The 27,427-nt window shown below is 39.9% G+C and overlaps 1 protein-coding gene across 2 annotated transcripts; it reads right to left on the reverse strand.

The window, feature by feature from the left end:
- Nucleotides 1-993: 993 nt before the first annotated feature.
- LOC131228999 (protein MAEA homolog) lies at nt 994-27,104 on the reverse strand. Of its 2 annotated transcripts, XM_058224883.1 has the most exons (7): nt 26,486-27,102; nt 26,197-26,391; nt 9,010-9,132; nt 2,986-3,171; nt 1,650-1,783; nt 1,344-1,530; nt 994-1,219 (listed from the first exon to the last, which is right to left on the reverse strand). In XM_058224883.1, the coding sequence occupies exons 1-7, from the start codon at nt 26,750-26,752 to the stop codon at nt 1,118-1,120; spliced, it is 1,194 nt and encodes a 397-aa protein (XP_058080866.1). In that variant the 5' UTR covers nt 26,753-27,102; the 3' UTR covers nt 994-1,117. The 2 variants fall into 2 exon arrangements, with proteins under 2 accessions (XP_058080866.1, XP_058080930.1); XM_058224947.1 differs by lacking the exon at nt 2,986-3,171 and having other exon boundaries at nt 26,486-27,104.
- Nucleotides 27,105-27,427: the final 323 nt, after the last annotated feature.

Below are 27,427 nucleotides of genomic sequence, written 5' to 3' on the forward strand. Positions count from 1 at the left end.
TCCAATGGTATATATATGACCTTCTGGAAAGGCTAATGCATGTCATATCCTTGTGAAAGGCAACAACAACGGCATGCACCCTCCTATTTCATTATTGGAGGTTACGACAACCTCCAACGCAGCACCTCCTCTCTTCTTTGAATCAAATGGCAGGTCTTTTTGTTTAATGAAGGAGATTGCGGAACTCTATTAAATTTCTATCACCTTGTGAAAGGCAACAACAGCGGCATGCACCCTCCTATTTCAACCTCTACCACAGCACCTCCTCTCTTCTTTGAATCAAATCGTAGGTCTTTTTGTTTCATGAAGGAGATTGCGAGACTCTGTTAAATTTCCATCGCCACAACTCAATGCAATTGTCATCCTTGGGGGACATCCTCCCCCCCAAAAATGCTACAATGTCATCAGGTAGGTGCTACCTACCTTTATTTTCTCATTTTTTATGCCTTGTCCTATGCCTGCCACACATGTTAGACTTTACCTTGGATAAATCCCACTCCATATCTCATCAGATCATTTCAAGCTCTTGATCACAGATCTTTCAATCCTCAGAACAAAAAACAGTTCAGTTCTGCAGTTTCGTCCGTCTTACATTGGTCAACGCACGCACAGGAACACAAACACACATGGCCTGAAAGGGCAGTTCCATGAACTACCATTGTCAGAATTCAAACATCTCAATGGTAGATACAACTCATTTACCCACAAAGAACCTGCAAATAACAATAGCCATCTAGGAGCAAAATTTTCCAGCCCCCAAGATGGACTCTATTAGCAGCAACCACTAGCCACTTCAGCTTCCTAGTGACTCTCAAGCATTCATTACCAGTTATGTTTTCACAGATTTGAAATGCGATGTTGCTCCCATAAGACCCAAGAACATCAACCTTCCGTTTTAGTAATATGAAAAAGCAAAGATCTTCATAGGCGATAGACATGGTAAAGGTACATCCAGGTAAATCTAGAAAACATTATCTGTAGAGAGAAACAACATACAAACGGACCAACCAACTTTATAATATAAATACTGGAGTTAAGATACATTGCATGAAAACAGGATGGGCTACATAGTTTCTGGTGCAACCGATACCTTATTAGAAAGATTGGTCTGACTGAGTCACGAGATATATGCCTTGACAAGCTCTGTATAGTTGAAGACAAGACCCGTTCTTGGACAAGTTATCTTGCCATCATTTTTCTTGGCCATTTCTTCAAGAGCCTGCCACATGATCACAAGAAACATGTCAGACCAGACAATCATGTCATCCTCACATGTGCAACCATTCCGGTCTACTTCTCAACTACAAGTTGAAAGCCCTACAATGTGCTTAAACAGTCCAGACCTTGGTGCTGTAAACATAGCCATTGGGTAATACTAGGGGTGGATTATCGAAATCCATCAATTCTTTAGTGATGTAGCAAACAAGCTTCGAATGGTGCTGCTTTGAGAATGGCAATGGCAAGGCCAGTTTGCGGAAGCTCTCCTGTGAGAGCGGGTCTTCTTTGGTGCAATCATCTTCATAACATAATCTTAGTGTAGTCAAGGTAAAGATAGAAGAAAGGATCAGTGGAAGACACTAACTTTATTAGGCATATAATCAAGAAAAAAGGATAACATGAAGTAGCAATCAACAACTAAATGTGGATACGGCGTCTTGAGAGCGGACAACCCTGCTTGCAGATAAATATTCAACAAGGGCTCAAGGGTCATGCCATATAGCCTGCAAAACTCGTGCTTGAACTGCTCAACAAGATAATCCCATTGCTTTGGCTCAAATAGAACCTGTGAAGCACAAAAACCAAATACAATGAACTCAGCAATCCAAAGGTCAATCACCAAAAATAATAATAATAACAACAAAGGCTCCAAATAATAATAATAATAACAACAATAAATAAATAAAATAAACACATATATCCACATGTCATCATCGCCATCATTTAAGCCTTATCCCAATTAGTTGGGGTTGGCTACATGAATCCTGTTCTGCCACTCCACTCTATCAAGGGCCATAACTTTAATTAGAACATAGGTCATCAAGTCTCTTCTTACTACCTCCACCCACGTCCTTTTGGGCCTTCCCCATGCCCTTTAGAGCCTTCAACTTGTACCAATTCACTCCTAACAGGCACATTTCTTGGTCTCCGTTGCACATGACCAAACATTCTAAGTCTACTTTCCCTCATCTTATTACCTATTGGCGCTATGCCTAAGTTCCCTCAGATGCATTTATGGCACAAGTTTGACGTTGGCTGCCAACCTGATGTGACCTTCCTTTATCCGGGCTTTGGACGGGCAATGAGAACAAAAAACTCCCACACATGCAATGTAATAGATTATTACATAGGTTGATTACAATCAAGTGCTATCTAATAGTATATTACATGGGTTGATTACAATCAACAAGTTGTCTCAACAAAATCTACAGGTGATTCTGTAAAAAGCAGTTCAAAATCTATCTTTTCTTTTCTCCAAGTCACCTCCACCAAATCTAGGCCTTGCTGATTGTATAAGGAACTGTCCAAGTCAATTGATTGGAACAGGTCTATATCCTTTTCTTCTTCTTTTCATATAAAGCAGAGACTGGACTCAGTATTCAAAGTCCAATCAAGTTGACTCACCCAAAATAAAAATCTACAAAAAAATCAGATCAAGAAATAATTATGCCATCCTTAAAATGCCACAGACTTAAAAAACCACAGATCCATATTCTATACAGCAAAAACATACTAAATCTATTTTTTTTTTTCAAGTTTGACTTAACAAAATCCATGAAGACATTGCTGATTCTATAAAATCAATTGACAGGAATAATGCTTATCCTTTTCTTTTCTTTTTAGATAAAGCAAAGTCTGGACTCCATATTCATAATCCGGACGAGTTGACTAGCCCAGGTACTAAGACAGCAGTGAATTTTTGAACATTAGATCCATCTGCAGCATTGACACAATCACGGAAATTGGATATTGACAAATCAGTTTTACCTTGTATGTTGCACATTCAGTATTACCCTTGAAGGCCAGGGTTGCAATCACGCGTTGTAGTTCTTTCATATGAGTAGCTCCCCACGGTGCAAGGTATTTTCGAGCATATGTAATAGCCCGCAAGTTGTTGTCAGCTCGAACCAGCTCTATGAACTCCTGAAGTCTTAGTTGAAATTCAAACTTGCTCTGAAATCACAAAAGGATACCGCATCATAAAATTTTGTAACAATAAAATAAATGACCATTCTAATGGATTTAAATATTTAGTTCCACTTTGAAGCAAAATGGACATAAATGTTTCGATCCATTTTGACATAAAAATCTCCCCATTGGTGCGTGCATGTTGCATGCATTTAAACGAGTATTTATCATAAAGGCCAAGAGGCCAAAAAAGCTCCACTTGCATGCATGCGTGTATTGAAAAGATGACTATTTATTATAATGGCCAAGAGGCCAGGGAAAATAAAAAACAAATTGCGTGCATAAGTGCTTGTTTTTGTGTGTTGGAAAGATGCCTATTTATTATAGAGATGAAGAAGCCAAAAGTGGGCAAGTACAAGGACCCATAGGAGAATAACCATCTTGTTACAACACCTTGGGAACACCAAAATCAAGGAAATCAAGAACGAAAGGGAAAACCAAAAAAGAATACAAACAGCTAAACCAAAAACGGGAGCACGCTACAACAAGCTCCAGCCCCAGGAATAGGTAACAAAATACAACTACCTACATGTTACCCCCAACAATAATAAAGCCGATCATTAAAGGTTGCCCGACCGTCATCATCTTGTCATAAAAAATCTTGCAGCTTCTCTTTCCAAAGCCCCCACAATGTTGCACAAGGAACCATCTTCCAAATAATATTACCATGGGATTGGAAGAAACCAGATACCCATCCCGCAAGGATCCACTTAATACTAATTGAACCTGATGCATTGCAACAATAATGCATTTAGCTACTGAAACGTGCTACGGAGGCTACGGCAGTGTGCTACCACCATTTTATCAAGAAGAGACCAGTTTTTTCCCTTGGCCTTCCCACACCCCCAATGGTATTCAATAGGTGAATTTAAGAAAGGGCAAGCACTCCACACAAAGATGGGTCAGCTCCACAACCAATTTTGCAGGCTACCCACCACAGCATTGGCTTCCTTGTGCAAGTGTGGAGAAATGAAACTTCTCCAAAAAGAGAGAGTCTTAGCACTTTCTTTCAATAATAACATATATTCATATAGTTCATGTTATGGATATGAATCCTTAGTTATAATGATGCATACATTTTCCTGTTGAAAGCTGCTTCTATTTCTTGGACTTCCTAAAAGTGCAAATAAATAAAGATGCTCTTTTTAAAGAGACTTTTATTCTAATTAACCTCTTGATTAAGCAGTAATGTTATGCATGTATACATGCCAAATAGAGTCCTACATATGCATGCCACTAGGACAGTATATATATATATATATATATATATATATATATATATGGGAAAAGGTACTATGCGCTCAACCTCACGAGTCCGTCCCATGAGGTCGAGCTGTGTGGGCCCCACCGTGATGCGTTTCAAACATCTACCCCATCAGTCAGATGCACCATTCCATCGTGGGCCTAGGTCTCAAAAATCAAGTCAATCTGTGACTTGTGTGGGCCACACCACATACAGAAGTGGAGAGGGGCCGTGCACCATTAAAACATTCATAATCATTTTTTGCGCCCACCAAGATGTGGTTTGCAAATCCAGCCCATCCATTATGTGTGTCCCGCTTGGATGAGGGTTCAGACCAAGTTTCAGATGCATGCAAATTTCAGGTGGGCCCCACCAAGTGCTTTTATATGTTTTAACGGTGTCTTCACATGATTTTAGATGGTATGGCCCACTTGAGTTCCGTATACGGCTGATTTTTGGGCTATCCCATAATTTAAAGGGGACCCATCAAATGCACGGTGTTGATGGTCGACACGCATCACGGTGGGGCCCACACAGCTCGACCTCCCGGGAGCTTATCGTGAGGTCGAGCGCATAGTACCTTTTCCCTATATATGTGTGTGTGTGTGTGTGTGTGTGTGTGTGTATATATATATATATATATATGTATGTATATATATATATATATATATATATATATATATATATATATATATATATATATATATATATATATATATATATATGTGTGTGTGTATGTATGCGAACCTTGCTATCAACCGTCGGATAAGGCCGATGGTCTGGATGAAAGCACTCTTAGCGCGAGTTTGAAAGAACGAGTTTCCTTCTCTCGTACGCCTCTTCACCATATTCTCTACCTCTCCGAAGAATGCGGCGGAAGCCTTTTCACGTGAAATTCTTCCGCTGGGATGTCAGTTGGGTCCCACCAAGATGTTAATGATAAATCCACGCCGTCCATACATTTTTAAAAATAATTTTATGGTATGAACCCAAAACTGAGGTAGATCAAAATCTCAAGTGGGCTACATGGTGTTGATTAAACTCTCACCATTAAAAACTTCCTGGGGCTATCAAATTTTTTGATCAAGCTAATATTTATTTTTTTTCCATCATCCAGGTCTGTATGACCTAATCTACAGGTTGGATGTCAAATAAATATCACGGTGGGCTCTAAAAAATATTTAACGATGAGAATCATTATCACCGCTGCTTAATGTGGTGTGGTCCACTTGAGATTTGGATCTGCCTCAGTTTTGGGATAATGCCTAAGAATGATAAGAAAAAACAGATGGATGGGGTGGATTTCTCAAAAAATATAATGGCAAGCCCCACCTAGGTTTTCACGTGAAAGGCTTTCAAAGGAAATCCGCGTTTGAAAAAACGGCGCTGATAATAATTCTCACTGTTGAAAATTTTCTAGGGCCCACCGTGATTTATATTTGCCATCCAACCTATTCATAAAGTTACATGGATTTGGATGAAGAGAAAACACAAATATCAGCTCCATCCAAAACTTCTTTGGCCCCATGAATTTTTCAACGGTTAATCCCCACTGTGTACCCCACATCTGTCTTGGATCTGCCATATTTTTGGGCTAATAGCTTAACGAAAAAAAGGATGGACGGTGTGGATAAGACCCCTATATCATGGTGGCCACTCAAAGCTCTCGCCTGTTACAAGAGACGGGCGGAGGTAGGACGCAATCTGCGTCCCTCACCTCCCCGACGACGTGTGCGGTTTAGCTACTGACAGGTTGAGTAGCGAGAGACTCCCTAATGAAGTGACGTCACCAAGTTCTGTAGGCTACACCCATGATGTATGTCTGCCCATCCATTTGGAGAGATCATATTGAGGCATGATCCAAAGAAAGAATCAGATCTAAAGATCTAGAGGACCCCACCACATAAAATAGTGGGGAGAGTAACGCCCACCATTTAAAAGTTCGAAGGGCCACAAAAGTTTTCGATCTAGCAAATATTTGTGTGTTCACTTCTTTCATGCATGCGTTAACACATGAACAGACTGGATCTCAAATAAAAATCATGGTGGACCTTTTGAAGGTCTCAACGGAGGGCATCACTCTCTAAACTGTTTTCTGTGGTGGGGTCTACCCCAGCCTTCGATCTACCTTGTTCTTTGGGCCATATCCTAAAATGATCTCTCCAAATGCATGGACGGTGGGATACAACATATACATCATGGTCGGGCCACAGAACTTGGTGACGGCACTCCAGTAACGAGTCTCGCCACTCAACCTGTTAGTATCCAATTCGCATCCCTTGATAACGCACGCGATTGCCTTCGAGACGGAAACGGACTGGCTACTCCCCTGCCACCAGCCAATGGCTGGTGGTCGGTGCTCTGTGGGCCCATCATGATGAATGTGTTTCATCCATTCCGTCCATCTATTTTTATAAATCATTTTATGGTATGAGACCAAAACTTAGGTATATCCCAATTTCAAGTGGGCCACATTACAGGAAACAGTGTTGACTGAACATTGACCATTCAAAACTTTTTGGCAGCCATAAAAGTTTTGGATCAACATGATCATTGTTTTTTTTTTCCCTTCATCTAGTATTTATGACCTAATCAACAGATTGAATGTCAAATAAACAATACAGTGGGCCTTAGGAGGATTTTAATGGTGGATATCCAATTACTATTGTTTTCCAGTGGTGTGTTCCACCTGCGATTTATATTCCTATCATTTTTTAGATCAAGCCTTAAAATGATCGGTAAAAATGGATGAACGGAATAGATGAAGCACATACATCATGGTGGGGCCCACAGAGCACCGACCACTAGCCACGGGGATGGTGGCGGGGAGTAGCCATTCTTGCTAAGTTCGTTGGAAATCAAGGTGGGGCCCACCATGATGTTTGTGAGAAATCTATCCCGTCCATCCGTTTTTTGAGGTCATTTTAGGACGGTAGACCAAAAGTGAGCAGGATACAGTACTCAATCGAGCCGTACTGAAGGAAAAGGGGGTAGGGAAATTCCTACCGTTGAAACCTCCTTGGGGTCGACATGGATGTTTACATGCCATCTATACCATTCATAACATCATTTCTACTAGGATTAGCTGAGAACACAAATATTATCTTGATTCAAAACTTTTGTGACATACGAATATTTCAACTATGTAAGTTTAATCTTGACGTTTTCAGCTTACTTGGGTATTAGATTCGGCTCATTTTTGTATGTCATAAAATGATCTCATAAAAAGGATGGATGAATTGGATTTCTCAAAAACATCACAGTGAGTCCCACTTAGGTTTCCAGTGCGCGAAAGGCTTTCACAGGAAATCCGCAGCGCGGTTTTTTCGAACGCGGATTTCCTTCTAAAGCCTTTCGCATGCTTGAAACCTAGGTGGGGCCCACCATGATTTTTTTGAGAAATCTACCCCGTCCATCCGTTTTTTCTTATCATTCCAAGGCATTATCCCAAAACTGAGGCAGATCCAAATCTCAAGTGGACCACACCACATGAAGCAGTGGTGTTAATGATTCTCATCGTTAAATATTTTTTAGAGCCCACCGTGATATTTATTTGACATCTAACTTGTAGATTAGGTCATACAGACCTGGATGATGGAAAAAAATAAATATTAGCTTGATCCAAAAATTTGGTAGCCCCAGGAAGTTTTTAATGGTGAGAGTTCAATCAACACTATGTGGCCCACTTGAGATTTTGATCTACCTCAGTTTTGGGTTTTGGGTTCATACCATAAAATTATTTTAAAAAATGTATGGACGGCGTGGATTTATCATTAACATCTTGGTGGGACCCAACTGGCATCCCAGCAGAAGAATTCCACCGCATTCTTCGGAGAGGTAGAGAATATGGTGAAGAGGCGTGCGAGAGAAGGAAACTCGCTCTTTCAAACTCGCGCTAAGAGCGCTTTCATCCAAACCATCGACCTTATATAACGGTTGATAGCAAGGTTCGCACGTAATGACGTGCAAACCGGTGCGTAGCTGAGCGTTCCTCTCTCTCTCTCTCTCTCTCTCTCTCTCTCTCTCTCTCTCTATATATATATATATATATATATATATATATATAATCTGCTGCAATAAATCTAACCATGCGTGAGGTCAGGTGGACCACTCCTTGGACCTTCTTTTGCACACTGTGGTTCAGGTTTGTTTGCTCAACTTCCCATTCTATTTCAGCGAGCTTATAGATTGAATGCAACCTAGTTTGGAGTGGTACAAGGAGACCAGAAAAACTAAGAGAATACAGTGAAGTTTCCTGTTACCCAGTGAGCTTTTGATGTTAACCAGAATTATTTCGATAAACAACCAATTTCATTTCATACTAGGGTTGGAAAGATTGATGCTACCAGATTCTGAAATCTATGGAAGACCAAAAACCTGGCACAGTAATAGGATAATAATCTGAAAGCAAACACTTATTCATTATCCCTTGAAGTTATATCCCTAAACTCTTGAACTATTGAGGTCTTAGGTTCGAGCCCAGCTTACCTATTAAAGAAAAAACACTTGAACAATTGCTACATTTCTAATAAAAAATTGTAAGAGAACATGAATTTTAGGGGGAGGATGAAATACTATACCTTGGATTTCCTCAACCTTGACTTGTTCTCTGCACACCAAGCTAGAGCAGGAGCGACTTCCTTGTTTTGAAGAGCATCAATAACCTTTTTCGCATCAAGGAAGACCTCAATATCCACAAGATCCTGTCTCAAAAGATCTAAACTGTCAACATGTATGACAGATGACGACAAGAGCAAGGCATATATTATGAAATGAGACAGAATATCAAGCTTAAGTGATAGAATCCAATCACTTTGCAATTCATTTAGACAACAACAACAATAACAAAAATAAAGAATATACAAGTTTCTAATGCATTTTGATTTTTTTTTTTTTTTAAATCAAGTTCAAACAGCAACAATACATATAATATATATATATATATATATATATATAGAGAGAGAGAGAGAGAGAGAGAGAGAGAGAGAGAGAGAGATGCTCACACACAACTGGTTGGACCATTCAAATTGGTCCAACTAGCTGTGTATTAAATAACAAAATTATTTCTCTTTAATCATGTATAATTCCTCTGGTAAAAGGCTATGTGACATCAAATTTGATATCGGTACAATAGGAATAAGCATCATCGATCTAGCTTGTTCATCAAATAGGGCCCACTTATTAAATTTTATTGGCAAAAACTTAGTAAATGATCCTCATCACTGGAACCACACATGAGTTAAATCAAACAGTTGAAATGGATTTCTAATAGCCTAGTTTTCTTATAGAAAAATATCTTACTATTAATCATTAAAATATATATATATATATATATATATATATATATATATATATATATATATATATATATTTCATGTTCTTCACACGCATACGAGGAACCTCACTTGATCAATGGACTGGATTTTTTACTTATACGGTGCATCACAAGAATACACCGCAAGTGCACAGTTTCTCTAATTATCCATGAAAACAAGTCTCTTATTCTTTCTTTCTTCTTTACTTAATGTTATCTCTCCTCATTTAATGCTCTCTATCCCTATGAGGTTGGAAATTGAGGTGTGTTGCCTAAGAAAGCCTCACCATCCATCTATATAAGCCCTAACATGATATATGTGTGTGTGTGTGTGTGTGTGTGTGTGTGTGTGTGTGTGTTACATCCACACCGTCCATCTATTTTTCCAAGATCATTTTAGGGGATGAACTCAAAAATAAGGCAGATTCAAATCTCAAGTGAACCACAACATAGAAATCAGGGGGGATTCAATGCCTGCCATTGAAAACTTCTTAGGGGCCATGGAAGTTTTGGATCAAGATGATATTTGTGTTTTCCCTTCATCCACGTCTGTGTGACATTATGGACAGGTTGGATGGAAAATAAACATCATAGTGCGCCCTAGGAATGTTTTAATGGTGGACGTTCAATGTCCACTGTTTCCTATGGTGTGGTCCACTTGAGATTCGGATCTACCTCATTTTTTGGAATTCATACTAAAATGATCCTAAAAAACCGACGGACAGCATAGATATACAGCACATACATCATGGTGAGCCCATGGTCGGGGAAACACCACGGTGTTACTCGGGGTAATACTTAATCCGCTTCCTCTTATTACGGAAACTTAACAGTTTTCTCGGAAGGAACAATAGTTCGAGCATACGCCCACCTTCATTTTTTAAAGGGGCCCACCGTGATGTGTTCAGAGATCCACTCTGATCATTAGATGTATAATCCCTTACTGGACTCAGAAGCAAAAAATAAAAATAAAAATAAAAATAAAAAATCATGCTAATCTATGATTTAAGTGGGCCATATCAATTGAAATAGTTGAGAAAGATGTCTACCCTTGATTTTTATAGGGCCCATCATGATGAGAATATAAAATCCAATCCAACCATTAGCTGCCACACCAAATATTAGGCCTTGAACAAAAAAAAAAAAAATGCCCGCCATAAGTGATTCTAGTGGGCTACACCAAAGGAAAGAGTTTGAAGGGAGAACTTTCTATCTACGCTTTTTTCAATTATGTGGTTCACGTGAACCAGGGATGGGGCTGGTATTTTTTCATTAGGTCTAACACAAGGTATCCCGTATCGGTATCGGTTGGCGTAACGGTGCCCTCCGATACTGATACGGATACGGGGGTGTAACGGCGATACAGGAGCGCAACGGCCCGTAACGGTGCAAAAAAAATTTTTAACCAAAAAAATATGAAAAAATATGGATTAAATCCGGAATATTCTAAGCATTCCAAATATGCATTCATTTATAAATTGGAAGATGTTTATGGTGGTGTAACGGTCCACTCTTTGGTGAGAAGTTGTATCGGACTGTCTGATGAATTTATGATCCAAATAACCTGAATTTGACTACAAAATTCATATATTTAATTTTCTAAATATCTAATTTATATACTTAACAATTTGATATCATTTATCCCAATAGTTCTTTTAAAAAATGAAATTAAATTCAGGTAGATCGTGTTGCCAATTTAGGGCTGACTTGGAGGACCAATCCATGCCCCAAATCAGCCTCAAATTCATGCAATTTATTGACATTATCCCACTTGTGAATTGGTGGACATTTATTGGATAGTGAATCATGAAAAAATAAAAATCAAAAAAAATCAAAAGGCCCTATTTTAGAAAATAAGTGTCCACAAATTAACAATTAAAATTATTCAAACAATTTGATTTTGGCATTTTGAGTTAGCAATTACAGTCCATAATTTAATTGGTAAATTTTAAGTTAATACATGTCTCATGTACAATTTTTAAGGGCCCGAATTAGGTAGGACTTGGATTGTGAAGTGTAGCACACGAGTGTCAAAGTTTTTTGGACCCCTTTCGTGATGAATGTGTTATATCCACACTGTCCATCTATTTTGCCAAACAATTTTAGGGCATGAGCCCAAAAATGAGGCAAATCCAAAGCTCAGGTGGACCGCACCATAAGAAACAATAATAATTAAACGACTATCATTAAAAATTTATTGGGGCTACAAAAGTTTTAGATCAAGCTGACACATGTGTTTTCCCTTCATCCACGTCAGTGTGACCCTATTAACTGGTTAGATGGAAAATAAACATTACAGTGGACCCTAAGAAATTTTTAATCGTGAGCATTCTATAACCACTGTTTCCTATGTTGTGGTCCACCTGAGATTTGGATCTTACTAATTTTTTAAATCATAACCTAAAATGATGTGACAAAATGGATGGACGGCATGGATAAAATACATACATCATGGTGGGGCCCATGTGGCACGTGTACATTTTATTAAATTGTGCGACGTACTGCATAACTCGTATGCAGTCCATTCATTTGACGCAAGCAAGTCCTGTGGGTCTGATCATGAGGTATGTGTTATATCTAAACCGTCCATTCATTTGACGAGCTCGTCTTAAGGCTTGACACGAAAAATAATACAGATCTAATTATCAAGTGGACCCTACTGCAAAAAATAGTGGGGGATTGAACGTCTACCATTGAAACCCTTTTTGGGATCACAGAACTTTTGGATCAATATGAAATTTGTTTTTCCTCTTCATTAAGGTCTTTTTGACCTTTTGAACAGATTGGATGGAAAATAAACGTTACGGTGGGCCTACGAATTTTTTAACGGTGAAAATCATCATCTCCACTGCTATTTTTGGTGTGGTCCAGAGGATCTTTGGATACGATTCATTTTTTGGCTAATGCTCTAAAATAATATTTAAAAATAGATGAATGGTGTAGATATAATAAATACATGTAACTTTGATCTCTTTTAAACTGTTCGTACAACTCGGAGCTCGAGGAGTGTCAGCGCTCGTCTTAGCATGACACGTACCTACAGCAGCTATACTGGTGTGTGGTACACCAGTCAATCCACTTTCGATTTCAAAAGAAAAAGAAGAGAGAGAGAGGGAGAGAGGGAAACCGAAAAGGGGAGAGAGGGAGAGAGAGAGAGAGAGAGAGAGAGGAGGAGGAGGAGGAGGAGGAGGCCCAGGCCGCAAAAGGGCGAGAAGAAGAAGAAGAGGAAGAAGAAGAAGAAAAGAAAAGAAAAAAAAGGTATGTTTTTTTTTTTTTTTTTTAACCATTTTTTTTTTTCATTTTTCTTTAGGGTTATGGACCGTAATGTTTGTTACAATCCCATAACGGCCGTTACGAACCCAAAAAACAAAGGTGCCCCGTTTTGGGGCCGAATCGCATAATGGTTGATGCCGTTACCGTTACGTATCAACCGTTACGGCCGAAACGTAACCGATTTGGGATACCTTGGTCTAACATGAAGTGACTCACCTAATAGTTGGGTGGATTTCATATTAACGTTATAGTGGTGCCCACCTAAGCAAGCAAATCCATTTTGTTAATTGAAATAACTTTCATGTGAAAAAGTTTGCTAGCATTAACTATTCATTAAATGAAGAGAAAAAGGAGGAATATTTATAAAGAAAATGGGATTAATAAAGAAGTTGTGCACAAGTGATATATTCGCGTGATGCACCACATTTCTTAGAAATCCGGTCCGTTAATTAGGTAGGGTCCATTGTAAGCATGTGAAGGAAAAAATATTAATTTTTTGTGATCAATAGTATGATATCATCTACAAGAAAAGTGAACTGTTATAAATCTATTCCAACAGTCCAGATTCAAGTTACATATGTGACTCTAGTGGTGATAACAATTTACTAATTTTTAGTACATAAAATTTCATTAGTGGGCCCTATTTAATGAACGGGTTGGATCTATAACACATAATTCCCATCATATTGATGAAAGACTCAATGTTACGTATCCTCACATATGGTGCATTACATGTGGATAAAAAGAGGAATCTTTGACATTTAATGCATAGCAAGTTGGACCAATTTAAATGGTCCAACTAGTTGTGTGTGAGCATTTCTTTTATATATATATATATATATATATATATATATATATACACACACATATATATATATTTGCTGAGAAACTTCATAGCATGTATTTAGGAAACCTCTAGAGTCAGCAATTGAAATTAAAAAAAATTTAAAAAATCACCTAAGCTCCCGCTGTGACAATTTTTGTCAGCTAAGTAACAAAAGCTTTATTTAAGAAAGGAGTACATCAAAGACGATCAAAGACAGGGCCAACAACAAGAAAACTTCTAGCCATCCCTCCTTCCAAGGATTATTGGCTACCTCGTTTGTGTCCCTAACCGCATTGGAGTACATATTCCAAATTGGCAACACTAGATTTTATCTCTAAAACACTGGGCTTTGACAGTCATTTACTGGCAGTGGCAGCCAACTGAATGACATTGTGATATTCCCCTTTGGTGACAACGCTCCAAGAAAAGGATGACCTAAAAACACGCTCCAAAGATTTAAATGCGCCTATTTTGGATAAAAGTAAAGTAAGCCCTAGTGATCATCCTTCTTGAAAAGATAAGTACTAAAGGTTTTTTTTTTTTTTTTTGAAGATTGAATATAATAAAGGGAGCCAAAGGCAACCCAAGCAAAACAGAAACAACACAAGGAACCAAAAAGGCTAAACAACTCAAAACAAAAAGAAAGAAAACAGAAGCTATACATCTTGAAGACAACAGATGCGAGGACAGCAACATAGACCAACAGCCAGACCCTCCCAGCAGGCCCTGGAGAGGGCAAAAAAGAACTAATCTAGATGCAAGAGGAATCCGAACTGAAATCGATGTTGAGAGAAGAGGCCCAATCTTTGATATCCCAGATAATTAACCCCTAGATTCTCACATGTGAGGCAGAGATTACAGGAGGTCTGATTGTTCCTTTCTTTCCAGATTTCCCAAGAGATTGCTAGGACAGTCAATCTCCAAAACTTCGAGCCAGGAGAAAAGCAGGTCAATCATAGAACCAGGCATGATCGAAGCTACTTGGAATTTAACAATGATGGAGGACCATATTCCAAATACAAAAGGGCAGTGAAGAAACAAGGTTATTTTGTTTTATTGACATTAGTCTTCAAAATTTACGTTCTTACCATTATTTTGGTCAAGAGATTTTATATGTTAAGATTACTTGATGAGAATTGGGAGGATGGCAATTCCCAAGTTAGCTTCTTTTTCTTTTTCTTTTTCTTTTCTTTTTTTTTCTTTTCTTTTTTTTCTTTTTTTTTTTTGGAAAGATGACAACAATTTTATTACGGAGTGAACTGAGATGGCGCGAGAATGAAAACTAAAATGGAAAGCTACAATCCCTCAACCGATTTATACAAGAAGCACATTCTACAAGACTACAACTAATCCCATCGCCCTACTCAAACAATATCTAAACTATTGCTGACATTACAAAAACATCTTCCATTTCTTTCAGCCCATATGGCCCAAAAGCCTGCAAGCAGGCCTCCACAAAACCTTATCCTGCTTCCAAAGACCCACCCCATTCCAAGCCAAAAGAAGATCACCAACAGTTTTTGGCATAGTCCATAAGACGTGGAAACTCCTACGAAAGCCCACCCATATCTGATTCAGAAATTTACAATGTATAAAAAGATGATTTACTGACTTTGCATTTGACATACACAAAAGACAGATGTCCGGGATAATCATAGAGCACTTCTGGAGATTATCCACAGTCAACGTCCTCTCCTTTCTGACTAGCCAACTGAACATTGCAACCTTCGAGAGAGCTCTGAACGTCCAAACATGTCGAGTTTGCACTCTGCTACCATGCCCACATGGATCAATCATATCATAAAAGGACTGAACTAGGAATCCTCCGGACTTGTCCCACCTTCAAATCTGCTTATCCCAGTGCACAATCACCAGGAGGCAAAGCTGGAGATGATTTAACGACCTCATGAATCCTTCCACCACCCCATCATCAAGGGGTCAATGGCATATGGTGGGGACCATACAACAAAATCACCACAAAAAGAGTAGCAGCAAAAAACCAATATATTAAGAGTCAGACACAACTGAGCTACCCTTAGAAACAAATCTTTCAAAGGGACCTCGCCTGGCCACACATCTTTCCAAAGTGCATCTTCTCCACTCAAACCTCCACAACCATTTCCTTAGAAGAACCTGATTCCTTTTCCCCAAATCCTTAATTCCCGCATCTCCCCTATCAAATGGCTTGCAAACCTTTGCTCAGGATAAAAGATGAAACTTTTTCTTCGCTTCCCCTCCCTGCCACAGAAAGTTCTGCCTTAACCTCTTCAACCTATCCAATATCTACTGCCCTTAAATAAATGCTCCCTGATTCTTGGAAATAACCCTGTCAAGAATTGCTTAAAATGTAGAAGCCAAAACCTTAGCAAGAATCTTATAAGGACTGCCAATCAAACTAATGGGACGGGAGTCTTTCCAATTTTCAGCACCTGACACCCTTAGAATTATGGCGGTAAATGAAGCCCCCATCTCCATTGAGATCTGCCCCCTTTCATGAAACTCCCCAAAAAACAATAAAACACTCTTATTTATGACTTCCCAAAAAAACTGAAAGAGCACCGAGGGGAACCCGTTTGGACCCGAAGCTTTATTCCTCAACAAATCTGCTGTCACATTGATTGCCGACTCAAAGAATGGCTTCTCAAGCGCCACCAAACCTTCATTGGGGATGCACGAGATAAACAGATTGTCTAACTTTAGTCTAAGCCATCCCTCATCAGACAACAATTCATTGTAAAATCAACCACCTTTTTGCACACCTTGTCCTTTTCATCCACCCGAACCCCATCGACCATTATGCTATTGATCTTGTTACATCTTGCACACACACAAGCCATGTTGCGAAAAAACCTAGTATTCTTGTCCCCCTCAAGCCACGTGGCTCGGGAACATTTCTTCCACTTAATCTCTTACTCCTTTATGCGGCTCAAATAGTCGAACCTTTGCTTTTTTCGAAGCTCCTCACTTTCCTCTAAAAGAACACCCTCCTCTGCCATTACATCCAGCTCTTGGATTTTACACAATATTTCTTCTGTTTCCAACTCTCTATTCCCCAACAAATCCCACTTCCAAGCCCGAATTTTCCCTTTTAGCAGCTTCATTTTTTACTTAATATAAATCTTGTGTAACCTTTCACAATAAAAGAGTTCCACCACTCTATAACCAAATTAGAAAAACCCTCCACCTCTAACCATACAAGCTCAAATCTGAACAGTCTTGGGCCCTTGTTTTCTTCCTCAACCTCCAACAATATCAGGCATGGATCTGACACTAGTTTCGGCTTCCCTCATTAAGAGACTAAAGGGAAACAATCCACCAATGAAGTGGAGACAAGAAATCTATCAATTTTGGTCATAATGGCATTTTCTTGCCCATTTGACCTAGTAAGCTTCACTTTTACCATCAGAAGATCAACAAGTTCATCTGAGTTTACCTAGTCTAAAAAACCCCTCATACTACCGGTTATACTTTTCCCCAATTAGACTTCTCAGAAGTAAACCTAGTTGCATTAAAATCACCTCAGTTGCAATAAAATCACCTCCCACATACCATGGTTATTCACTTCTTTCCCGAGCACTGTTCAGCTCCTCCCAAAAATCAAACCTTAATGTTGCAACGTTCTACCCATAAACCGCGGTAAGCATCCTCTCAATAGCCTGAAGTTTCATCTCCTAGAAGGCAATCGCTTGCCCCTCCTACAGATATATCATGAAATTGAAATCTTTTCTCTTTACTCCCCAACCCCCATACATTCCAACATAGGATTCTTATTTGGAAACTGATCTAACCCTTTGTCCCTTTCTTCCCAAAGTATAAGCTAACTCATAATTAACTACAAAGTTGAGGCTTTCTAGTTCTCCGCTACCTTTGACTTGATACTAGGCCATCCTAGAAGAAACGGAATAGTTTCTCTACCTACCTCAAGCCTCCACAATTTGAAGCATCTTGTAATAGTCCCCACTCCTCTTCCCTGTCCCCAAATGAAACCCCAATTTGCCTCTCCAAGTGAGTCAAAGCTTCTCAAATCCACTATCTACCTTTGACCACTGCCACGTCATGTGTGTGACCAACCTATTATCCCCTCCTTCACCAATAACCCTAGCTCTATTGTGCAGTACACCCACCTCACTTCTCTTAGTACTCGCTACCTGAAATGGAGCAATCTTGAGAACTCCATGAAGACAATCTCCCCTCACATTAATCCAAGAAGACTTCTCTAATTAACAAGATGTTCCCACACTTAAATCAGCTTCACCCACAATAGGCATCATGGCTTGAGACCATAGTGATGCAGGACATGAAAATTAAATATGATATGCGAGATTTCAAGCTTAAGATCACGTTAGTTCAAAAACAATTACACAAATTCCATATCCCACATGAAAGTCCAAACATTCAATTAAGGGGAATCTATGCGGGTCCAGGCCTACACATGATAGGGTTGGATCAATAAAAATTATGAACCAAACGATACTCAAAGATAAGAAATAATCATCCACACATGCATAGTAATCAGTCCCTAATCCAAGGGATTCACCAATTTCAAATCAAGGAACCCTATGATAAGAAAATGAGCATAAAATTGGAGATTTAAGTAATTTAAGGTTAGGTTTAGGGATTTTGGGTGAAAGCGGAGTGAAAGAGAGGAGAGAGACGAACCACAGAAGTACCGCACGCGTGGACAACAACAATGGCCCAAACGCACGTGCGTGTGATCTCGGCCGCACGTGTGTGGGGCCCACTATTCAGAAAAATGTCACCTTGGCCCTAGTCAACCAGGGATGGACTCCAAAACCCCAAATCTCAGCTCGATCCGATGTACGGTTTGTGCGTGGTGCTCCGTCGAAGTTTTGGCCCTCCTATAGAGCCAGATTCTGAAATTCTGATGTGGGGAGGAGAATTGCTGCAATAGATGATTGATTCGAAGTGTAGATGATGGGGTGAGATGAGAAGAAAGAATGGTAGAAGATGGATAGCAGAGATGGCGATGGTTGGGGGTGAATCGGGATAGATGTGGCTTTGCACTACGGTAGTTAACCCTTCGATGAAGGGAGGACTTCGCACCCAATTAGGCTTCACAACTCAGAGAGTAGAAAAACACAAAATTTTTATTAATCTTCAATGGATGAAAAAAGCTACAAGGGGTGCCTACTTATAAGAAAACCATAAACCCCAAAACTCGCGACATGTGCGCAACCTATTACTTGGCGATGAATTAAACTAAAATAAAAACTAATCATAGAAATCTAGAGCGTCCATGATGTTCTAAATAACATTAATAAGCAAAACCTAAAATATGAAATCAATCTGACTAGTGGGTCACGATCATGAGATCCCATGATGGGCTTTTCTTGACTAACGGGCTCACTCTTTTGAATCAAAACTTTATCTTCTAACTAAGAGGCCCTCCCTAGACGTCGTCATTGATCCAGATCGACGGTGGGGCCCTCCTTCTGGCGTACGAGCATAGGGGGGTGGTGTGCATGCACATGTAGACAACATGCGCGGGATGTCCCCATCAATTCTCCCCGGCTGCGAAGATTTCGCCCCTGGCGAAATAAAACTCCTAAACCGCTCCGAGATATAAGGATCAAGTCTTTGAAGCTCTTCCTCAGCAAGTCACGTATTGGTTGAAGCCAGTGTTTTAAATAGCGGTAGCGTGATGCTTAGCGCTCAACCCTCTATAGCGTGCAGCGTAAATACATAGCATGTAGCATAAGCTACACGATACTTCTATTTTTTAATTTAAAAATAGGATAAATATAATAAATATTGAAAAAAAGAAAAAAATATATAAAAATGCCTAAAAGATGATTCATTTTATCAATTATAAGCATGTTCAAAAAAGTTATTAGTTATCATTTATCAAAAGTCAATACATGTATATAAGCCAAATCAAATAATTATCACATCAACAACTTTCTAAGCAAACTACTTTAATTAATAATGTCTAATTGAAACCACAAGTCACAATTATGAAAAGAAATAAAAATCTCATAGGTTAAAAGTATCAAGTACAATACAAGTGTCACATTCCTCAACATTAGAAACAAAGAAAACGTGAAAAAATAATAAAAAACTAAAATAGTAAAAAAATACATTGTAGCTTACGCTACGGACGCTACACGCTACGTAGTTGTAGCGTACACTACGACCCCTGTAGCGTACGTTATAAGGGATTTACGTTATTTGGGACGCTACATAACGCTATGGCCACGCTACGCTACGGGCGCTATTTGAAACACTGGTTGAAGCTGGACGTGACTTCCACTTGACCAGGTACTTTTGAAACCTGCCGTCCGACGTTAAAACTATCTGATGGTCTATGATATCCTCTATTTCCTCTCTGGGTGTGTGAAGGTTAGATATGGGAGGTAGAAGCTGAGAAGAAATGTCAGGAAGAGTGGGTATGGGAGGTAGAGGCTGGGAAAATGGGTCGGGACGAGTAAGTATGAGAAGTTGAGGCTAAGAAAATGGGTCGGGACGGGTAGGTATGAGACGTAAAGACTGAAAAAATGGGTCGGGAAGGGTATGTATGGGAGGTAAAGGCTGAGAAAATAGGTCGGAAAGGGACCATAGTTCAAGGGAAAAATATGGGGAATCAAGATGGGTGGGCGAAGGGCTGGACAAAGTATCAGTGGTCTCCTGAAAAGTAACTAGATCCTCCACATCGAATGTGAAACTAATTCCCATGGAAGGTGGAAGATCTACCTCATACACATTGAGATCGTTTCGTTTTATAATTTTGAAGGGTACAGCGCTATGCGCGTGTGACTTATGAATGGCCTCCAGAGGGTACCGCTCGGGCCAGATGCGAACCATCACAGAGTCCCCAATATTGAATTCTTTGAAGCGTTTATGTTGGTTTGCAAAAAATTTGTAATATTCATTACTAGTAATGATCTTCTGCCTGATTTCTTGATGCCATGAATGAATGTGATGCGCAAAAGACTCTGTAGGCTCTAATGCCCTATGGAACAGTGACATAGGGACAAGATCAATAGGTTTCCTAGGTTTATAAACAGTAACGACTTTATAAGGACTGAGACCTGTGGACCTATCGACAGAACTATTAAACGCAAACTCGGTTGTAGGTATTACGGTGTCCCATATTCTGGTGTGCTCTACATCCCTCCTAGGGGGAGACTCATCCGGTAGATCATCAGGAAAGACATCACGTAACTCATCCATTACCGGAATGGTCTCAGTGGGTAACTCTACACTAGCATCTAGTGCACTCTTTCTAGCTACAAGGCTGCACATGTTGTATCCCTCAAAATAGTGGTCTTGATGTCTCTCATGGGGTGGGTGCACGGGTGCACACCCATAATTGATTCCTTGACCAACTCCATTCATTGGTCTATCCTCCAGGCCACCTGCCTGAGATTGGACATCTACCCCAATGGTGGGGTTTGTCCTGGCGATGGTCTTTAGTCAGGTAATGCGTACATCAAGTTGTTCAAAGCATTGGTCCATTTCCAAGTGCTTAATCAAAAACTCCAACTTCTGGGACAGCTTGTTTAATGACTCTTGCAATTGTTCCATATTTAGTGTAGGGTGCCAACCAAAATTCAGCAATATAGTTGTCAAAATATAAGATTTTTTAAAAAAAAAATTTTAAAAGAAACAACCTAGTTTCTAAAAACAAAAAAGGAAAGTTTTTAAAACAAGTTAGGAAAGTTTCTAAAAAAAACAAAAAACAAATTAGGAAAGTTTCTAAAAAAAAGCAACCTAGTTTCTAAAAACGAAAAAGGAAAGTTTCTAAGAAAAACAAATTAGGAAAGTTTCTAAAAAAAACAAATTAGGAAAGTTTCTTAAAAAACAAATTAGGAAAGTTTCTAAAGAAAAGCAACCTAGTTTCTAAAAATGAAAAAGGAAAGTTTCTAAAAACAAATTAGGAAAGTTTCTAAAAACAAATTAGGAAAGTTTCTAAAGAAACAAATTAGGAAAGCTTCTAAAAAAACAAATTAGAAAAGTTTCTAAAAAAAACAACCTAGTTTCTAAAGAAAAAGAAAAAGGAAAGTTTCTAAAAATAGAAAGTAAGTTAGTTTCTAAACAAGAAAAAGGAAAGTAGACTAGTTTCTAAAAAAGAAAAAGGAAAGGAAATTAGTTTCTAAAAACAGATTAAGAAAGTTTCTAAAAAATAGAAAAGGAAAGTTTCTAAACCTAGAAATAGAAAACTAAGTTAATTTCTAAAATAATTCAAATAAGGGGATAACAGAAAATTTCAGCAGCTTATGTCAGGGTTTATGGACCTTTAAACAGCCATATATGATGAGAATTGATGCGTAATGGACATAAACAACCAAACCCTAAACATGTAATGAATTCCCCTACAAGAACCCTAGGCTCTGATACCAAATTTGATGCAGGACATGAAAATTAAATATGATATGCGAGATTTCAGGCTTAAGATCACGTTAGTTCAGAAACAATTACACAAATTCCATATCCCATATGAAAGTCCAAACATTCAATTAAGGGGAATCTATGCGGGTCCAGGACCACATGATAGGGTTGGATCAATAAAAATTATGAACCAAACGATACTCAAAGATAAGAAATAATCATCCACACATGCATAGTAATCAGTCTCTAATACAAGGGATTCACCAATTTCAAATCAAGGAACCCTATGGTAAGAAAATGAGCATAAAATTGGAGATTTGAGTAATTTAGGGTTAGGTTTAGGAATTTTGGGTGAAAGCGGAGTGAAAGAGAGGAGAGACGAACCAGAGAAGTACCGCACGCATGAACAAAAACAATGGCCCAAACGCACGTGCGTGTGATCTCGGCTGCACATGTGTGGGGCCTACTATTCGGAAAAAGGTCACCTTGGCCCTGGTCGACCAGGGATGGACTCTAAAACCCCCAAATCTCAGCTCGATCCGATGTATAGTTTGTACGTGGTGCTCCGTCGAAGTTTCAGACCTCCTGTAGAGCCAGATTCTGAAATTCTAATGTGGGGAGGAGAATTGCTGCAATAGATGATTGATTCGAAGTGTAGATGATGGGGTGAGATGAGAAAAAGGGATGGTAGAAGATGGGTAGTAGAGATGGCGATGGTTGGGGGCGAATCGGGACAGATGTGGCTTCGCACCACGGTAGTTAACCCTTCAATGAAGGGAGGGCTTCACACCCAATTAGGCTTCACAACTCAGAGAGTAGGAAAATGCAGAATTTTTATTAATCTTCAATTGATGAAAAAAGTTACAAGGGGTGCCTATTTATAAAAAAACCCTATATCCCAAAACTCGCGGCATGTGCGCAACCTATTACTTGGCGATGAAATAAACTAAAATAAAAATTAATCAAAGAAATCTAGAGCGTCCATGATGTTCTAAATAATATTAATAAGCAAAACCTAAAATATGAAATCAATCTGACTAGTGAGTCACGATTATGAGATCCCATGATGGCCTTTTCTTGACTAACGGGCCCACTCTTTTGAATCAAAACTTCGTCTTCTAGCTAGGAGGCCCTCCTTGGACGTCGTCACCGATCCAGATCGACGGTGGGGCCCTCCTAGCGTACGAGCGTAAGGGGGGTGGTGTGCGTGCACGTGTGGACGGTGTACGCAAGATGTCCCCATCACATAGTGTGTCGTAACTGTCGTTACGAGACTGTAAAGGTAATAGTGGCAACCGTTACACATTATGCGGTCGTAACAGCCATTTTGGAAAAATGACCTGTAAAGGCCATTATAGGAGCTGTAACGGCCCATTACGCCCCTATAAAGGCCCTAACAACCCCGTAACGGTCTATTATGGGGCCGATACGGGTTTTTTCATTTTTTTCAATAAAAAAGAGAAACTGTAACAACCGTTACGGGGGCCGCAATGGCCGTTACAACGCGTATTGTAAAGGTAATAGTGGTGGTCGTTACAACTACCATTATTGTTGTGGAATACCTTGCTTGAGACCCATCAACAGGATGCTCCACCCCACGTTGACAGTTTGCAGCATCCCCAATCACCCCCTCCAACTCGGACAAGATCAAGGCCACCAAACATGAACAACTTCGAGTCGTAGGGCTTGGGTCTAACTCCGAAAAGAGGGCTCTATCTTTCGAAACAGGGAAAAAAAGGAAGGTCACACGTGCCACCGAAGTAAGTGGGTAGCACACTTGTAACTACATGGGAAAAGAACACGAGTGTCCTAGCATACCTGAAACACTTCCAGCTCATACCCAACACATGTTGAAGTAGAAGGTAAGCAATTGTTGTTCAAACCGACCACCATCAATAACCAAAGGGCCTCCAACAAGCCATGTATCTGCTGAACTAGGAGGATATCCATCCAAACCATAGGATTAAGATCCTAAGCCAAAGGACCAGCCCCCAATTCCTCAGCCCCAGTCTAGGATCTCTCTCCAACACGTGTCACCATATCCCTTGCTTCTTCCCTCCAAGGGGGGCCACTAAATACAGGTTTCCTTTTATGAAAACATCGAACTGCCTACCAAGAGAGTCAGAACACACATCTCTAAAACAGAAGTCATCCCGCTGCCTGACACCTAACACAAGCCGTGCATCAGATTCTCCCGTGCCTTACTGCCAACTAGCAACTATCCAGCATCAAATGAGCACCACCTGGCCATATGCCGATCCCATACTCCGCAAGAGAAAGATAACAAAATTCTAATGGGTGCTGATAAAATCTTGCGTGACCTTCGAAAAAGAAAAAATAACAATAAATAAATAAAAATTGAAAAGAAAGAATCCAACATGAGTGCAACTTAGAAGAAAGGAACCAGCATCACAATAAAGCAAAAAATAGATGACAAGGGACCATCAATCTACAAAAAACAAAGATTCATCGCCCCCTGTTGGTCGCAAAGAGGTGGCTACACATACAGGTTTAAACCACTTCTCATCATCACCTTGCCACTTGGAATACATCCTCTTCTTGAGATTCTTGGCTACAGAACAGCGTATCATTATGCTTCCTTCTAGCGAATTCCAAAAATGAGGCTTTCAAACAAAACTACCGTTGTTCCAATCGTTGAAGAAGGCTCCAAGTCCAACTGTACTTAGCATCTCCCAATCCAACCCAAAACAAATGGAAGAAATGCCTCCAGGTAAATCTCACAAGCTAACAGTGAATATGAACATGTAGCTGACTTATTCATCCAAAAACATAAATTAATACACAGGTGGCTCACTTCTTTCGCATCCCAAAGGCAAAGGATGCACACATTTTATATCGTCATGACTGCACCTTAAGGGATCAATGGTCCTTTCCCACCAGCCACCCAAAAGCTACCATCCTAGGTGGACCCTGATACGTCCATATTGATGCTGTTGGGGCCACCTTTCTCCTAAGGTTGCCCCCTAATAGGAAGGCAATCAGGCATAGAATGATTCAAAAGAAAGCCTGACTTTTCCATCACCACTTCCAACTATCACCCTCTCCTGTAAAAGGAGACAATCTATTCAACCGGTCCATGAGACTAGGGACTTCCGCAATGTCTTCTTTATTCAGATCTCTTCTAAAGGTCGGGTTCCAAACCACTTCATCTCCAATCATTGTGTAAAACTGAGAAACCATAGCTTCGTTCAGATCTCTTCTAAAGGTAGACTTCCAAACCACTTTGATCTCCATTCATTGTGTAAAACTAAGAAACCCTGGCTTCTTTACTCAATGCTACGCAGTATAGATGAGTCAAACAAATATAGGCCTATCCCCACATCATATATCCTCCCAAAAGCAAATCTGCAACCCATCCGCGATGCTAATCATAATCTCCTTATTAAATATTTTTTCCACCCTAATCGCCTCCCTCCAAACACCTGGAGCTCAATGTTGAGATGATTCCTTACTGTACCATCCACCTCAAGGGACCTATATTTGCACGCCAACACCCTAAACACCAGCCTCCAAATGCCCAAGTTATTATTGTTTCAAACTTTCAATCCTTCAGTAAAAGTCAGCTCAAAGCCAAAGGAAGATGTATAATTCGAATATAAGCTTCACTTTGATATCTGAAGAATGGGTTAATGTAACTAATATTTGACGGACAACCTGAAAGTGCAGAATTCTCCAATGCACACTCAAGTGCATGAACAAGATCAAGTGCACATGAATAGTTTCTCACCAAGGTTCAAACATGGTCCGAATGTATCACGTTGTTGTATGAATGTATCGCAATACATTCTGAACATGACACGATAGCTTTGAATATCATCAATCTTGGAAGGAGATTGAATACCTTTAAATTTATCACGGTCTATACATTCTCATAACATGTGCTTGTGTAGGAATTTATGATGACACCTTCTCAATAAGTAGAACCTTTTTTTCTCATAACTTTAATCAGCCATTTTAACAGAAAGGAATTGGAAGGAGAAGTACCTGCATATTGCTGGTTTCTGCAAGCTTCATGGCAGTATCATAGTATGACAAACGCAACATGTAGTCCACGAGAATCCGCTTCAACCGCATGCTGTTCCACTCGGAATGATTCTCAATCTCCGCCACATCAAGGTGATCAAGGCGGGCCCGGCATTTCTGGGCTTGCAAGTGCTCGGTCCTAGTGCCCTCTTCCAGCTGATCAACAAAAGAAAAACAATGAAGGAAGAAGAAATTTCGTTGGATGGATGGATGCCAACAAGGGTTCATAGAAAGAGAAATGGAGAGATACCTTCCTCTTGAGGCCCTGTAGCTTGGAGACGAGGCAAGTGAGGTGATGCACGGCCTCTTCTTTGGACATGTCGCGATCGGGGGCTACAGCATCAGCGACGCCGGAGATGACAGCATTCATCTCCTTGTCAACGATCCTGTGATTGGCACGCATCGACTTCTTGAGATGCTCAAAGGGGACCCTCAAAAACTGGTGCTCCAGCTTCAGCGACTCCGTCAGTTTTGAGGCTGCGGCACCTGGGCCGTTGGGCAGCGATTCCATTTCCATGTGAGGGGTTACAGAGATGGAAAAGAAGAAGCTTCAAGAAAGCCGCATACGAAAAACACTATCCATATATTTTATTTTATTTTAGGGTACGGATGGAAATTCGGATGGAAATTAGGATGGGATAGGATAGACGCAGATGGGCAGAAGTGGAGAGAGAGAGAGAGAGAGAGACAGAGAGAGAGAGATGATATTTCTGTTGCTGGTGGGGAAGAGTTGTTATTGAAAAGGAGGCGAGAATAGCGTCGGGAAAGTGCTATGGCGATTCTCCCACAATCCTCTTTCTTCAACCCCTTCACGCAAGGTAAGACTGAAGGGGCGATTCCAACGGCACAAAGCGTGCGACAGCCGGGTCGCGCGTCATGTGGGGTCGCATACACATATATAACGACGGTACGAGCCCCGCCTTTGGGCCAGGCCTGGACTTGGGTCTCACATCCATGGTCCAATGAATAATTGAGTTAGGCTTGGGCTCAAGTCATTTTAGCTGGACTCAGCCCAACTTTACACTTATATGCTTTATATCCCACAAATATATCATTCCAATCCTTGATTAGACCATCCATCCATTTTAATTGTATACTGTTTTTTTTATTTTTCTAAAATATCTGTTACTCTGCATGTTAAGAACATTCAAGTGGGAAATAAGACCTTCATCAATGATCGGACTAAGTTGGG

This window comes from Magnolia sinica, chromosome 1 (genome assembly GCF_029962835.1).
Source record: "Magnolia sinica isolate HGM2019 chromosome 1, MsV1, whole genome shotgun sequence".
In the NCBI taxonomy this organism is placed as follows: domain Eukaryota; kingdom Viridiplantae; phylum Streptophyta; class Magnoliopsida; order Magnoliales; family Magnoliaceae; genus Magnolia; species Magnolia sinica.

What these genes read in the sequence shown, in the direction of transcription:
- LOC131228999 (XM_058224883.1), bottom strand. Translation starts at nt 26,752, where the DNA reads ATGGAAATGGAATCGCTGCCCAACGGCCCAGGTGCCGCAGCCTCAAAA. An exon ending in TACAGGGCCTCAAGAGGAAG is followed by an intron (nt 26,392 to 26,485) that starts GTATCTCTCCAT and finishes TTTGTTGATCAG; the next exon opens with CTGGAAGAGGGCACTAGGAC. An exon ending in GCTATGTTTACAGCACCAAG is followed by an intron (nt 1,220 to 1,343) that starts GTCTGGACTGTT and finishes ATCATGTGGCAG; the next exon opens with GCTCTTGAAGAAATGGCCAA.